General features: G+C 43.6%; 1 protein-coding gene across 1 annotated transcript; it reads right to left on the bottom strand.

The window, feature by feature from the left end:
• Positions 1–13288: 13288 nt before the first annotated feature.
• Positions 13289–15599, bottom strand: LOC110489682 (class E basic helix-loop-helix protein 22-like). Its single transcript, XM_021562450.2, has one exon. It carries the CDS (start codon positions 15080–15082, stop codon positions 14255–14257), a length of 828 nt encoding a protein of 275 aa, XP_021418125.1. The 5' UTR covers positions 15083–15599; the 3' UTR covers positions 13289–14254.
• Positions 15600–16064: the final 465 nt, after the last annotated feature.

Raw genomic sequence — 16064 nt, 5'->3', positions numbered from 1 at the left:
GAGCAGGGACCCAAAATGCAAATGTGGATGTCTCTCTCCGGGAAGGTCATTAGAAATGTGACACATCCAACAACTGCCTCAAAACACCTGACAAGATAGTCCAGCGCCACCATGTTAATGTTCTGTTGTTTTTTTCATATTCAAATTTCACTTTACTGTAGGCTTTGTCATTGCCTGTCATCATTTTGAATCTTGATGTCTGACATTTTGGACTTCAATACTTCAATGGGTGTCAATATAGATATTTCCACGTCGGGCTGTTGTTGTTTTGCGTTCTCTAATGACCTCAGCGTTCGCTCTGATCACTCTCATCATGGCCGATGTTCAAGATACCTGGAGATGTCCGTTAGCAGACAGGCTTGAACCAGACCATCCGCTGTGTATTGTCAGTCAGTCTGAGAAGGAGATGACAGGTGAACTGAATCTGCCGTCATGGCCTTCTTACAGGGTGATAAATTGGCTTAATGGGGGCCATGCCTGGGGGGGTAAAATGACAAAGTTTTATTGCCTATGACCGTAGTTATATCCGCATTGTAATTTCAGCCATCTTTTTCTGCATCATAAGGTCGGTCGGATGGTTGGTCTTAGGCTCGGTTAAACAAATATCTCACTGTCGGTACCTGGCTCATGTGTCATATGACAACCAAGGAGCTGACAGACACACATGCTCACCGAGGCTCAATGGACCATTGTTGGGGTTAAAAAGCCGGTTTGAATGTGAGTTTATCCATTACGTAGCCCGGAGAGCACAGTTGACAGAATTATTTTCATGTGGGCATGCATGGAAACATTTCATTCATATTACTGAATTTATGAAGTTAAACCAACCACAGATTTAATCTCCTTAAATGAAAATAAATAAACAATAAGGATGTTAATTCCCACACTGATCATGTCATCGTCTGGCTGTCTCTACATTAATGTTCAACAGCAGTCTAATCATCAACACCAGTAATCCATTAGAAGGCATTCATTCTCCTTGACTATTTACTAGAGTTTGTTTCCAACCCAACTCATTACTTGTGATAGATTAGTTGATTCAAATGAGGTGCTGTTTATCATTGATTCTAATGATAAACACGCCTCATCAGTAAGTGAATGGGACGTACCTGTCAGGGAGACTCAATCTCTAATAACTATCATCAGATGAATAAATAACAACCACCTCTTTAATGGTGCTTCACTTCTTTACCTTCTGGTTTCTATTATTACTCTCCCTCTGTCTCTCTCTCTCTCCCTCCATGTCTCTCTCTCCCTCTGTCTCTCTCTCTCTCCCTCCATGTCTCTCTCTCCCTCTGTCTCTCTCTCTCCCTCCATGTCTCTCTCTCCCTCTGTCTCTCTCTCTCTCCCTCCATGTCTCTCTCTCTCCCTCTGTCTCTCTCTCTCTCTCCCTCTGTCTCTCTCTCTCCCTCCATGTCTCTCTCTCCCTCCATGTCTCTCTCTCTCCCTCTGTCTCTCTCTCTCCCTCCATGTCTCTCTCTCCCTCCATGTCTCTCTCTCTCCCTCCATGTCTCTCTCTCTCCCTCTGTCTCTCTCTCCCTCCATGTCTCTCTCTCCCTCCATGTCTCTCTCTCCCTCCATGTCTCTCTCTCCCTCCATGTCTCTCTCTCTCCCTCTGTCTCTCTCTCTCCCTCCATGTCTCTCTCTCCCTCCATGTCTCTCTCTCTCCCTCCATGTCTCTCTCTCTCCCTCTGTCTCTCTCTCCCTCCATGTCTCTCTCTCCCTCCATGTCTCTCTCTCCCTCCATGTCTCTCTCTCCCTCCATGTCTCTCTCTCCCTCCACATCTCTCTCTCCCTCCATGTCTCTCTCTCTCTCACTCTCTCCCTCCCTCCATGTCTCTCTCTCTCTCCATCCATGTCTCTCTCTCTCCCTCTGTCTCTCTCTCTGCCTCCAGGTCTCTCTCTCCATCCATGTCTCTCTCTCTCTATCCCTCTCTCTCTCTCTCTCCCTCCATGTCTCTCTTTCTCTCCCTCTGTCTCTCTCTCTCCCTCTCCCTCCATGTCTCTCTCTCTCTCCCTCCGTGTCTCTCTCTCTCCCTCCATGTCTCTCTCTCTCCCTCTGTCTCTCTCTCTCTCCCTCCATGTCTCTCCCTCTTTCACTCCCTCTTTCTTTCTTTCTCTCTCTGTCTCCCTCCCTCCTTCCCTCTCTCCCTCTCTCTCTCTCTCTCTCTCTCTCTCTCTCTCTCTCTCTCATCCCATTTGCAACAGATTGATTCTTCCTTTTAAATGTACTATATTATCAATTATCACTTGTTCAGGGTCTGGTAGTACTGGAGTACTGGCTATTTTAACCTGTAGGGGCTAATATGCCACTTATTCTGCATTGTCGCACCAGCTACTCTTCAGAATCTCTCAAACTGCTTCTATAGTAATCTTCCTTTAGTTGTTTTTTCTCCATAAAGACAAACGACAGAATCATGACATTAGAACTAAAGAGTTATTTAAACACAATACCTTCTCCCAGACTCCCTCCACTTTAACCACAGTACCCTCTCCCAGACTCCCTCCCCTTTAACCACAGTACCCTCTCCCAGACTCCCTCCACTTTAACCACAGTACCCTCTTTCAGACTCCCTCCACTTTAACCACAGTACCCTCTTTCAGACTCCCTCCACTTTAACCACAGTATCCTCTTTCAGACTCCCTCCACTTTAACCACAGTATCCTCTTTCAGACTCCCTCCACTTTAACCACAGTATCCTCTTTCAGACTCCCTCCACTTTAACCACAGTACCCTCTCCCAGACTCCCTCCACTTTAACCACAGTATCCTCTTTCAGACTCCCTCCACTTTAACCACAGTACCCTCTTTCAGACTCCCTCCACTTTAACCACAGTATCCTCTCCCAGACTCCCTCCACTTTAACCACAGTACCCTCTTTCAGACTCCCTCCACTTTAACCACAGTATCCTCTTTCAGACTCCCTCCACTTTAACCACAGTATCCTCTTTCAGACTCCCTCCACTTTAAACACAGTATCCTCTTTCAGACTCCCTCCACTTTAACCACAGTATCCTCTTTCAGACTCCCTCCATTTTAACCACAGTATCCTCTTTCAGACTCCCTCCACTTTAACCACAGTACCCTCTCCCAGACTCCCTCCCCAGTGACCAGAGTTCTTATGTTCCTCCAAAATCTCTCCACAGTGACCAGAGTTCTCATGTTCCTCCAGACTCTCTCCACAGTGACCAGAGTTCTTAAGTTCCTCCAGACTCCCTCCACAGTGACCAGAGTTCTTATGCTCCTCCAAACTTCCTCCACAGTGACCAGAGTTCTTATGTTCCTCCAGAATCTCTCCACAGTGACCAGAGTTCTCATGTTCCTCCAGACTCTCTCCACAGTGATCAGAGTTCTTATGTTCCTCCAGACTCTCTCCACAGTGACCAGAGTTCTTATGTTCCTCCAGACTCTCTCCACAGTGACCAGAGTTCTTATGTTCCTCCAGACTCCCTCCACAGTGACCAGAGTTCTTATGTTCCTCCAGACTCCCTCCACAGTGACCAGAGTTATTGTGTTCCTCCAGACTCCCTCCACAGTGACCAGAGTTCTTATGTTCCTCCAGACTCTCTCCACAGTGACCAGAGTTCTTATGTTCCTCCAGACTCCCTCCACAGTGACCAGAGTTCTTATGTTCCTCCAGACTCTCTCCACAGTGACCAGAGTTCTTATGTTCCTCCAGACTCCCTCCACAGTGATCAGAGTTCTTGTGTTCCTCCAGACTCTCTCCACAGTGACCAGAGTTCTTATGTTCCTCCAGACTCTCTCCACAGTGACCAGAGTTCTTATGTTCCTCCAGACTCTCTCCACAGTGACCAGAGTTCTTGTGTTCCTCCAGACTCTCTCCACAGTGACCAGAGTTCTTATGTTCCTCCAGACTCTCTCCACAGTGACCAGAGTTCTTGTGTTCCTCCAGACTCTCTCCACAGTGACCAGAGTTCTTATGTTCCTCCAGACTCTCTCCACAGTGACCAGAGTTCTTATGTTCCTCCAGACTCTCTCCACAGTGACCAGAGTTCTTATGTTCCTCCAGACTCCCTCCACAGTGACCAGAGTTCTTGTGTTCCTCCAGACTCTCTCCACAGTGATCAGAGTTCTTATGTTCCTCCAGTCCAGAGAACAGCATCAGGAAGAGGTTGATTCATGACATCACGTCTGGGAGGGAATCACAAACCACCTCAGGTCACTCTACACACAGCTAGGCTAAGCTATGGAGGAATTAACATGAGGGGGAGGAAGAGAGAGAGAGCACTGATCATCCATTAAAAGATACTGCCCCCGTTACTCATGGAAGCGCTTATCGTAACACAAGACAAGGGGCAGTGTGACCTTCAGACATTAAACAGTCCTGTTAATTGACTAATAATAAAATGTTTTTATTGTGCAAAAAAAAACTTTAGGATAATTGAATTCTCCTTTTTGCTGAGGTTGTAAAACATGACTGTTAATGGTACTAATGAGAACTACTAGAAGACAAGGGCACTCCGGAGTTTCTCCACTAACCCCCTCCATCCCGCCATCCTTCTCTCCATCCCTCTCTCCATTCCTCCTCCCCCACTTTCCTCCCTTCAAACTTTACATTTAAACCACTCTCATTAGTGGTGAAATTACAGAGCTGAAGCCGATTGGTCCTCATTAGCATCCACTGATCCTTGGCAGGGCCCGTGTCCTAACATCTGTTAATTAGCTCTCTGGAAATCTAATCAATGTAATAACTCGGATTAATCTCCTCTTTTGCACTTATTTTGTCTCTCTCTTTCATTCCTGACCTGGAAGTACATGAGCACTCACCAATATACTGTCCTGGTCTGTGTTGGGTTGTGATATGAAGTGAAGGGTTAGCCTTGGTGCATGGCAGCCATTTTGTGCTCAGAATGGCACATAACCTTATCGGGTGTCACTTTGGCTGCTTGTCACATGGATGGTGGTGGTGGCGACTGGCGAGCCACGCTGCAGGCCTCATTAGAACACATTTAGTCCAACTGCCCATGAGGCATGTCGGGATCCAGATCTTCAGGGTTATATAGTGTCCAACATCAGAAATAATGTTGTAAGATACAGTGCATAGCCACTTGAATATCTTCCATTACATTGTGTCCCTCAGTTGAACACCTAGAACCACGGGTCTTCATGTCGGTGTTGCCATGGTGTTACCGACAAAGACAGTGTGTAACTGGCCGCACACTTGCTCTACCCAGGGATCTCTGGCACGCCTCTCAGTGTGTGATGATGAATGATTTACACACACACACACACACACAAATACTCACTCAGTCGGTCCCCACCCCCATACACACAGGCAGAGCGTCTTCCCCTGTGTTGGTGGTTGAATATTCAGACCCAGGCGTGTGAGACGGGGAATAAGGTTGTGTTTATTAGCTGCTCCCTTTGTGTGTTCTAAATTGCCTTGTTTGCTCGGCACAAGCACACAAACAGATGCTGTTTCCTCTGCTCTGGGTAATTCACTCTGTCTCTGGGTAACTACTGGAGGACCTCACACGCCACACACACTCATGTCACATCTCTCACGAACACACACACGCACATGCACACACTTATGCGCCACCATATAGGAAACCTCTCAGCTCTTTACCCCATCAGAGACACAATTTCACTCTTATTAAGAAAATCTGCATTTAGGTGGGCAGCAATGCTATCAGTCTAAATTAATCTGCTTTGACTGAACCCTAATGTGACCGCAGTCATCCAGTAATTATTGTCTGGATGGCGCCTCAGCACCAGCCTGAACCTCCACACCCTCATACCCCCACCCCCTCTCTTCCATCTCCTCTCCCCCAGACAGGGGCTGGTCTCGGTGGATGAACCCCCTCAGATGGGCTGGTTATGGTGGGTGAGGGCAGGCATGTCATTTAGCGCTCCATCAGTGAGCCGCTGCTTCTCCTGCCTGCATTACTGTGATTAACGTCCGCATAGCGGACCACTGTCACACACACATACAGGCATAAGCACACATGCACACAAACACACACACACACACAATTGTCATCTGAGATAGGGTCTCATCAAGTCAACAGTAGAGGACCAATGGGAATGGGTTGTCCCATAGTGCTTCTTCCTGGTTATCTTTTGATTCCCCCTCTTTCTTCTTTTCTTCCTCTCCAACAAAGACGATTTGAACAAAGATGTTTAACTAAACCAAGATAGACCACTGCCTGTCATTTCCAATGGGAACAAATTAGTCATAGTGGACAGGACAAGCAAGGAGGTAGGCAGAGCCAAGCACGCGCTAGCAATATCCTATTGGCGCATTTTAGCATGCATCTGCATATTTCCATCTCGTTCCATCTTCTCCCACTGCCTGCCAGTGGGCTTCCTCTCACTACCATATTTGGTAGTGAGTGGAAAAGCCAACCGGATGCTTCATATTTATAGATCCAGTGAAATATCTGTCTCATTGTTCTATCTGTGATTTGACTGTGTGATTATAGTAACGAAGGCAGTCCAGTAGAATATGTAAAGTCTTACTGTCCGTCACATTAATAACAGCAGAAGGCGGGCTGACCACAGTCTCTTCTCCTCAACTTGACACAGCGAGGTTCAGCAGGCCAACAGACACACTGTTACTGCTACTGCTCTGTCACTTTTAGAGAGCTCACCCTGTTACACCACAGTACAGTCCATATGGTAGGACAGAACACATAGCTTCAGGACACAGAGCACAACCAGCCGAGACATCAGCCGAGGACTGAAAAGATCAGCCAAGACATCAGCCGAGGACTGGAAAGATCAGCCGAAATACAGAGAAGCAGTAGAGAATGTCTGTCTGTCTGTCTGTCTGTCTGTCTGTCTGTCTGTCTGTCTGTCTGTCTGTCTGTCTGTCTGTCTGTCTGTCTGTCTGTCTGTCTGTCTGTCTGTCTGTCTGTCTGTCTGTCTGTCTGTCTGTCTGTCTGTCTGTCTGTCTGTCTGTCTGTCTGTCTTGTCTGTCTTGTCTGTCTTGTCTGTCTTGTCTGTGTGTGTTTGACTCCATTGTAATTACGTTCCTAAACCCGGGGCCTCATCTCATGGCCCTGGTGTGTCTGCAGGTGGAAGAGAGTCAGTTTTGATTACAAAGTAAACGCTTCGGCGTCGGACAGGCCGCTACACGCTGATATGCATTCTATCAGGCTGATTTATGCAAATTATGCACATTATTCCCGCAGGAATCTCTTCTGAAACTGCCAGGATAAATTGCCGGAAATTAGCCATAAAATGGGTTGTGCAGGGAGTGTGAGCAGTGTTAGGTGAAGTCTGTGGAGAAGCCAAGGACACAGGGCAGCTCTCGTTATGCTTGGCCTGGCCCTGGATTCACATCCACCATGCACGCCATTCTCGCCTTTTAGGAACCTCACACACACAAACACACACACACACAGACAGACAGAACATTGATATTACATCTACTAATGGATATTAAACACACAATGTATTACAGTGAACAGAACACCTGGGTTTGTTCTGATGTTTTGATATTGGTCCCAAAAGGCTTCTCTGGCTTTGTTCAAAGATTACTCCTGTTCTGTCTCCTTTGCTTGTATTTTTCCTGAAAGCAAATCCATTTTTAAGAGGTTCTAATATTACATATTAGACTGAAAGTTTAGCTGTCGGCATTTGAAAAAGCTTGAAATCTATTTAGGTTTTGTTGGCTGTTGTTATCTGTCTGTTTGTAAAACTGAAAATGTATAAATCAAATATTTAAATCAAATACAAATCTATCTAGTCCCCCCCCTCCCCCCCCTCCCCCCATGGATCTGAAAACAATTCCTTTATTTTTATGTTTTGATGTTTGTATTTACAATAACAAAGACAACCTCTGCCATGCTTTTGACCTGTAATCCTAATCTTTAGATCAGATTGTAATACAAAATAGACAATACAATCAGGTAAAGGTTAAATGTTTGGGCAAATATGTGAACATGTAAAGAGATTGATGTGTAAATATTCACCATTAAAACGACCCAAAGCAGGAGTCTCCTAAAGGCTGTCCTTTTGTCATAGATTGTTCTGCCCCTTAGTCTGGCCTCTCCATTGGTCTCTTCCTCTATGGTCACATGATGAGCAGTAGCAGTGTGTGATCATGATGATGATGATGAGCGCGTGGTGAGTGACTTGCATGGTAATTGTGTCATCTTCATGTCTTTAGTGTAATGTGGAAGCCCTGGTTAATGAATATCACCGAGAGGAGATTAATCCCGCCCGGCCACAGCTCTGAGAAACCCAGGGAAGGTCACCACACGCATACTGATGAGGTAGCTAAGTTATTACACACATACATATATTTTTGCATATTTCTGGATCCAACGTTATTATTATGCTTACACAATTCATTGTGAAATAGGCTATGTTTTTTTTTTTTACCGTTTTATAATTCAAGATACAATTGTTTACAACAATTTGTGATAAACCCTCAAAGCTTTTCCTAGAGTACTGGTTATGTGATCTAGTTCCCTGGCTTCACAGGGACAGTCTATGAGCAAGGACATTTAATCCAATATTTTTCTGAAATCTCAATGCAAAAAAAGATTACATGTTTCTCCTTTAATCAGAACCATCAACCTTGTTCTTATGGCTTTGTCCTCCTGTCCTCACGTTGAATTGGTTCAGTGGAGTAAACAACTGAACAACCAAACAACCAAACAACTTCTGCCAATCCCAACTCTAACAGCACCACAAATTACTGCTGTGTCTGCCGGATGGTGCCTTGTAATCCCAGGGGAATAAAAGGACATCAGATTACAGCACAAAGGAAGGCGCCACCGTTGAACTGAGATTGGGAGATTACGCTGAATAGGGCTTAATCTGATTAACATGGAGGGGAGGGAGAAGGTTTCTGGATGTTACTGTATAATTACATATTTCAGATGAGAGGATATTCACACTACTAGGTCACGTATAGGACACAGTCATCCAGTCAGCCAGACAGCCAGTCAGTCAGTCAGCCAGTCAACCAGTCAGTTAGTCAGTCAGTCATTCAGTTATCCAGTCAGCCAGCCACTTAGTCAGCCAGCCAGTCAGCCAACCAGTCAGTCAGTCATTCAGTTATCCAGTCAGCCAGCCACTTAGTCAGCCAGCCAGTCAGCCAACCAGTCAGTCAGTCAGTCAGTCAACCAGTCAGGGACAAACATTGGGCCATATGTTCAGCTGACCTCAAGGCTGACACTCAAACATCCTCTTTGCAATCACTCTAAAGACAAGCACATACAACAAATATATTAATACATGTATGCATCACTGATTGTTAACATTAGATAAATACTGTATGTGTAACTGATGTGTGTAAACATGTAGACATATCGATAATAAATCATGTATGAATGAAATTAAGATAAAAAGCAATGGACAGTAGAAGAATGATTGTGTTACTTATTCATCTCATACCCTATATGAGTTTTTACTCAGTCAGAGAAACCACACAGCCAGCAGTTCATTTCAGGCCACTGTAATTACTTTTTCAGGGGGGTAGAGTTTTCCTAGGCCATACAACATCCTCCATGTGACCAGAGTGTGCCTTCAAATGAGCAAAACACATTCCAATTGCAAAACAGAGTCTTAGGATGAGCATACATGAACTATTCTTACTGTGTATATTAACATAATCCTAATCTGATCTCACTTGTTGTGTTTACTTTCTAATTTGTTTCGATAAGCCCCCCAGTCCTAGTTTCAGTATTGCCCCTTTTTCAGTATTCTGTAGATCTGCATTGAACAGTGTGGTCTGCATGCCTAGGTTACCTACATGACACATTGGTAGCTTGTGCCTGACCAAAAGGAGTTACAGATGTAGTATCTTAATGTGAGCGGGTTTGCTAAAGCAGGAAAATAATCATGCAGCAACGGGAAATGTAAATTATTTTGTGAATTATAATTAATGGACATTTGTGTAGAGGTTGATACATTTTATGTACGGGAAAATCAAGCCAGAAATGTCAGAGTGGAAATTACAAACTTTAGAAGCCTTTTTACACCTCAAATACACTACAAGGTTGCATTTCCTGCTGGCAAGAAAATTCTCAGCAACAAACGAGTGATCAAATGAAGATCCTACGTCTGTACAGCCCAGCAGTTGATATTGGGTGGCTGAGCCCAATGCAGGACATGTATCTTCACTCCCCCTTTATGACATGATGTGGGTCATTCAATTCCCAGAGTTTTTGCCTGTTACTGATATGTTGAAATCACTGCGCTTCTGTGTATTTTATGTTTATCATCCTTAGTGTACATCACATGAATGTTATGAATAGGTACCCTGGTGGCTCTAGATATGGTCAATTGAATATTTGATGGTTTATGAAAATAGGGCTTTTTATCTTTCCTCTTTTATTCATGACCTCTGAGTCTGGCCATAAACTGGGTATTGGCTACTGTTAGCCTGCTGGCTACTGTCAGATACCTAGCTGTATTCCTCTTCGTTTACCACTGTCCTGCCATACAGGAGCCAGAGAACCATAAATGTACTGTTCAGAGTTTGGGAATCTGCCCTCATGTTGGCTCAGACAGTACGCCACAGCTACACTCATCTAGCTACGACTTATACAGAATTAACTGATGTGATGGGGGGGAATGACAGTCAAACTCTCCAAAACTCCCTCCTAAACAAACTTGAATGTCTGAATCAGTGAAAACAACAAAAGACTCAGGATAAGATAACAAACTGATCAAACACAATGATATCAAGCTACCTCACACAGTTTACCACTGTAGAAATCATCACATTCTGAATAATATTTTCAGTTTAGCTGCTTTGAACCATAGGTGCCTTCTTCCTGTTTCCTTTTGATAATGTTCTGGTTCTTCTTCACACACATGGCTCTTTCTCTCGCCAGGGGAAGAGGGTCTATTGGGCTAATGTGAGTATTAGTATGGTTTAAATTCTCCAGTCGTTTATGCATTAATGCATATTGCATAATTAATGTTTTTGTGAAGTCTCGGTTTCCAATAGCCCAATTAGCTGTCTGTCATTACTATGGTGGGTGTAAAAATGTGCACTGCAGTTATTTTACGAGTGGAAAAAGTGCTGAAAGCTGAAACAATCCAGTCTTGTGTGTCAGCTCCTGAAACTAGTTGATTTCTAGCAGTAATTGCTGACAGTATTTCTATGCCAGAGCCATTCTTGATGTGTGCCTGATTATTTCCCCTCCTGATTAAGGTTCATTGTGTGGTGATTCAAACCGTTTATGCTCTTGATGGGATTAGATAGGACAGTGTAATGACCCTGTTGTCTAAATGGCTCACATACACACACTGGGCTCTAGATTGGAAACTGGCACAGAAATATGACAAAGCCGTGAACTAGGTAGAATACACCATGTCAGATGGATATTCAGATCCTTAGAATAGTGATGGCAAATGTACAAGACTTTGTATGATATCAGCTTTCACTTGAAGGAAACACTGCTTATAAACGTGTGTTTGGTTTTTTGTTGTATTATAATCTAGAATATTCTACGGTGAGACACACTGCCAGTGTGTAATACCCTCAATTCTCTGAGCTTCTTGTATCAGATGTAAATTATTTAAATGGACAACATGTACATAGAGGCATACTGGGCTATATTTCACTGTTATTTATTTGCTAAATCCATGTTTCTGCTTTAGAACCAATACAAGTGTAGGTTATTTCGAATTTATGTGAAATACCTTTAAATGAAAAATAATATCATGCATTTTATAATTCTATTGAATTGTTTATTTCAAAGATGAATCCAAATAAATTACAAGTAATTGTTTTCCATTATTATAGACAGCCTTATAGGCTTTCCAGATAAATAGTTTAGTTCTCTGTCTATTGGCCAGCGAGTGTAGACTTATCCCATAGTTAACTGACGAAAGGGTCTTTGACAGAGCTGTGTCAATATACCCATGTCTATCTGCTTCTAAAATAGTTGATCAGTTGAAACAAACATTCCGCAGTTGTCTTCGGCGAGCCCCACTGACAACATCTCAAAATGAAGAATGGTGCTGTCCATGGTGCTGAAACGCTGCTTTGACGACTACTGTCATCAAATAGTTCACTTTTACTTCGAAGACCCAACTAAGTGGCTCAGCTATTCAATATGGATATAAACAAAACATGATTTTGATACTTCATAGAATACTTTATAAAAATTAAAGCTATAGTACCAAATATTTAAAAATATATAAATCAATTTGTTCTTATATATTATCTTGAATTACCATTATTTTGTCAATAATTATAATTTGTGTTAATTTTTTTGTTGTCATTTGATTTTGTTTTAATTTCTTAATTTATTTTAGTTAATCAAAAAAGGTTTAATATATTTACTGATGCTGTGAAACATCACCGTATCAAATAGCCTGTAGTTGTCGCAGTCATTTGCAACAGAGAGAAAAGTTGAAGGCTTAAAAATGTAGATCAGATGATTTATCCAATTTCCAAGATATCCTCTTTGACCACTTCCTAGTGTGGTATAGCCTACATGAATTGGATTAAATGTGTGATTTCTAGCATAATACACAATTGCTTCCGTTTGAACACAATTTTCCGGGGTTGCCCTTTGGCCCTGTCTTTTACCTCTCAGTCCTGCAGATGGACTAGAGAAGCAGGACAATACAGGACAAAACACACCAACGGCAGTGCCGCTGATCACTGTGCTACGTCGTGATTAAAGACACCCAATTACTGCAATGAACAGTGTCGTAATTACGTTCCTTAATCACATTCTGGAGGTCTAATTGCCTTAACGATGTGTTTCATTAAACGAATGTAGGTATTACAGTCGACAGTTTTCATACACAGTTGTTGTCGAATTAACAAATTATTAGACAGCGTCATGGAAATTGTTTTAATAATAATAATTAAGCCTGGCCGAGCTTTGTGGTGTAATACAAACAGACATGCCCTTCTAGCCGCGGGGCAACGTTGTCCACCACGTCTGGCCTTTGCTCCCAAGGCTTCGTGTGACTTTACATCTCAAGGTCCAGAAAAGTTACCGTTTGTGATGGAGCGTAAAATGATCAACTCATTATTATTTTTTACAACATGCTTGGCATGTATCAACAAGCTCGTTATGGTTTTAGTTAAACATTAACGGAATCGTTATTTAGGCTATGGGCCATGAATAGATAATTATTATGTTATAATATTTATAGTTGATAATTAGGTGCACAAGCCCATTTCTTCAGATATTTTTTTATTATTTCCTTATCCCACGTTCAGATTTTTTCAAGATATATGAGACAAAGTGGCCTTTCTCTGAAAAATATATTTCAGTCCCGGCTTCGTTTTCTTAAATTACTCCAGTTTCAGTGATTTCATCAGACGACCAGACGAAGATTTTCGTTTTGTTCAAAATATTTTAATAAAGCTTTCCAACACATCAACACATACAAATGGCCCTCTTTATTCTTATAATAACTAATGTATCTACAATAATCCACTGCTTGACCTGACAGCGCTCCTGATCCATCAAGACCTCGGCCTTATTGCATGAGTGTGTAAGAAATGACGCAAATTAGACACGTCGCTAATGCAGAATACAGTACCACCATGCAAATAAAATGTATCAAATCAAGAAATAAAAAAGGACAAATTGAAAAGAACATGAACTGAATATACAAGTTTTTAGATACTCAAATATAATTATATTACAGTGCCAAGGAAACTGCCAATGTAGCACAAGTGTTTGATACAACAAAAATATATAAATGACTATAAACTCTGTATTGAGAGATTAAAACAACCAATTTCGTATTCATTTGAGCTCATTTTGCTTTCCCACAGACTCTTAGTTGCTCAACACATTCTCAAAAGATCACAAAATAACCACCAATAAGAAAAACCCTCTTAAGTTATAAATAAAGTAAGTGAAGCAGCAAGGTTGTGGTTTCTTATTTTAACTAATGTCTTAAGTTGTTCCATCTATTCAAGTGAAATGGTCGCGTGTTTTTGTCAGGTCACAACTTTTCACACAGGGTCCATATTTCCGCAGTGGTAAACAACTGTCAATCCATCACCACTTGCGAGACACTCGTACATTTCTGTTTTGGTTTTTCACTTTCATTCATACCAGCACTTAAAGGATGCTTTATATATACACAATCAAGCGTTGTCTTAACAAAAAGCGCTTCTTCCAATGCATTTGTAAATGTTATAAATGTACTCATCATCGGATTCACTTTTCTCGGTCTACACTGACTTCGAACCTCTTCTCTCCAAAGTCGCCGTAGGTTCTAAAAAGTGTTGTTCGCTCTCGCATGTGCTTCTCTGAGTCTCTGGTACTGGCTCGTTGTTATGAGTCAGCTAAGGCTTGTCAGTGCATTGTTTAAACAGGCTCGAGGTGACGTTGTTGAAAAGGACACATTTGTCAGGGCAGGATGACCCGGCCAATCCGGTGGCGAAGGGGTAAACAGGCGGCTGGTCGTACGCACTTATCCCTGCACTCAGACCTGGTAGACCCGGAGCAGCAAGGGCCGTGGTGGCGGGTATGGACGCCGCTGAGATGGCCTGGCCCTGGTTCAGATAGGCCACCAGCCTCCTCATCTCCTCCAGAGCCTGCGCCTGCATGAGGATGTAGTTTTTGGCGAGCAGCAAAGTGGCGATTTTGGAGAGTTTCCGGACGGAGGGGCTGTGCGCGTACGGGATGACAGAGCGCAATTCATCCAGCGCGTCGTTCAGGTCGTGCATCCTCCGTCTCTCCCGCGCATTGATGTTTAGTCTGAGTGTTTTCTGCTCTTTGTTTTTCTTACCTCCCTCCGGTTTACCGGCGGCCACAGTTCTCCCGTCGGCCAGGAGAACCATCTCACATCTGCCGTCGCTGTCATCGTCCGGGCTCTGCTCCCCGCCACTGCTCTCTGCTGCCGAGGTCCTGTTGCTGCTCTCTCCGAATTTGACGCACAAAGATCCGGTAGGCAGACCCAGTGGCCCCCCTCGACCCCCAGCCAGTCCACCGGGTTGAATCGGGTCCGAGTCGGTCTGATCAAAACAGCTGATGGGTGACTGGTGGTCCCTGGACCCCGGCAGGTCAACACCAGCCGCCGACCTGAAGGAGTCCATCTTTTTGTTGGAGACCGCGCTGAGAGTTTTGTGGAAAATATCTCCTGGTCCGTTCAAGTTCATTCTCCTGTCCATAGCACTTCCTCTCCTCCAGACGCTGCTTTAGTGGTGGCCGTTTCTGGAGACTCTCTCCCGGCGACGGCTCTTGTATACGTTTCTTGCCTTGTGAGCTGTCAGAGAGAGTGAGTTTTTCTTGATCGCTTATTATTGCTCGACTTGTCAACTGAGATGCTGGAGACACTTCGGTTCTCTTTCCCTCTGCTCTGCTCTCTCGCTCTGCTCTCTGCGCTCGCGCTCCTTATCTCGCTCTGATTCACCTTCAGCAGATCTCTACGGCGATCAGCTTCACGCGCAAGAACGGGGTCTTTTACATCATTATCTCGAGGCGGGTTAATATGAAGAGGATTCGCCTATTGGGACACAGTTCTCTCTCACTCTCTCTTCCTCCTTCTCTGTACCCAATCAGGTTAACGTTTGAATTAATGGGATTTAAACGGTAACAAACAATCCCTCGTGCTCTCTCCCTCCTCCCTCTGTATCTCTCTGTCCCTCTCCGTTTGGGTATAGTGGCTCTGCGCGCGCACACGTTGTGATCTAAGGAGCTGCTTACAGCTTTATAAAGAGGCGCTCGGGTCTATTATTCGAGTTACCATCTGTATACACGCTTGAGTACATATGTTTGAAAGGAGCTGCCTCCTATTAGAATCCCAAACCACTGTTTCTAAAAGTGACGTGCGTGGCGACATTCACCCGTCAATGCGCAATCTAAATGCGCCTCTCCGTTTCAGAACGATGGATAAGTCAGGCGGATAATATAACTCTTCATTGACTACTGAGACACGAGACTATATTTGTCCTCAAGTTTGACCATTTCTCCCTCCCTGCTTTATCCGCTGTCTTCATCACAAGGCCTTCATTTAGACCTTACACTATATTGATTCCACTCAAAGTTTACGCTTCTATTTGGTACAAGCCATTGATTAATAAAACAGTAATAATTATTTTATGCCAGTTCAAACTGTGTCGTGAGAATTGTAATTCATGCAATAGCCTACAG

This window comes from Oncorhynchus mykiss, chromosome 15 (assembly GCF_013265735.2).
Source record: "Oncorhynchus mykiss isolate Arlee chromosome 15, USDA_OmykA_1.1, whole genome shotgun sequence".
NCBI lineage: Eukaryota > Metazoa > Chordata > Actinopteri > Salmoniformes > Salmonidae > Oncorhynchus > Oncorhynchus mykiss.
This window is presented reverse-complemented; position numbering and strand designations above follow the sequence as displayed.

Bases quoted from the DNA above. Each gene is read 5' to 3' on its own strand.
- LOC110489682 (XM_021562450.2), bottom strand. From the start codon at position 15,082: ATGGACAGGAGAATGAACTTGAACGGACCAGGAGATATTTTCCACAAA.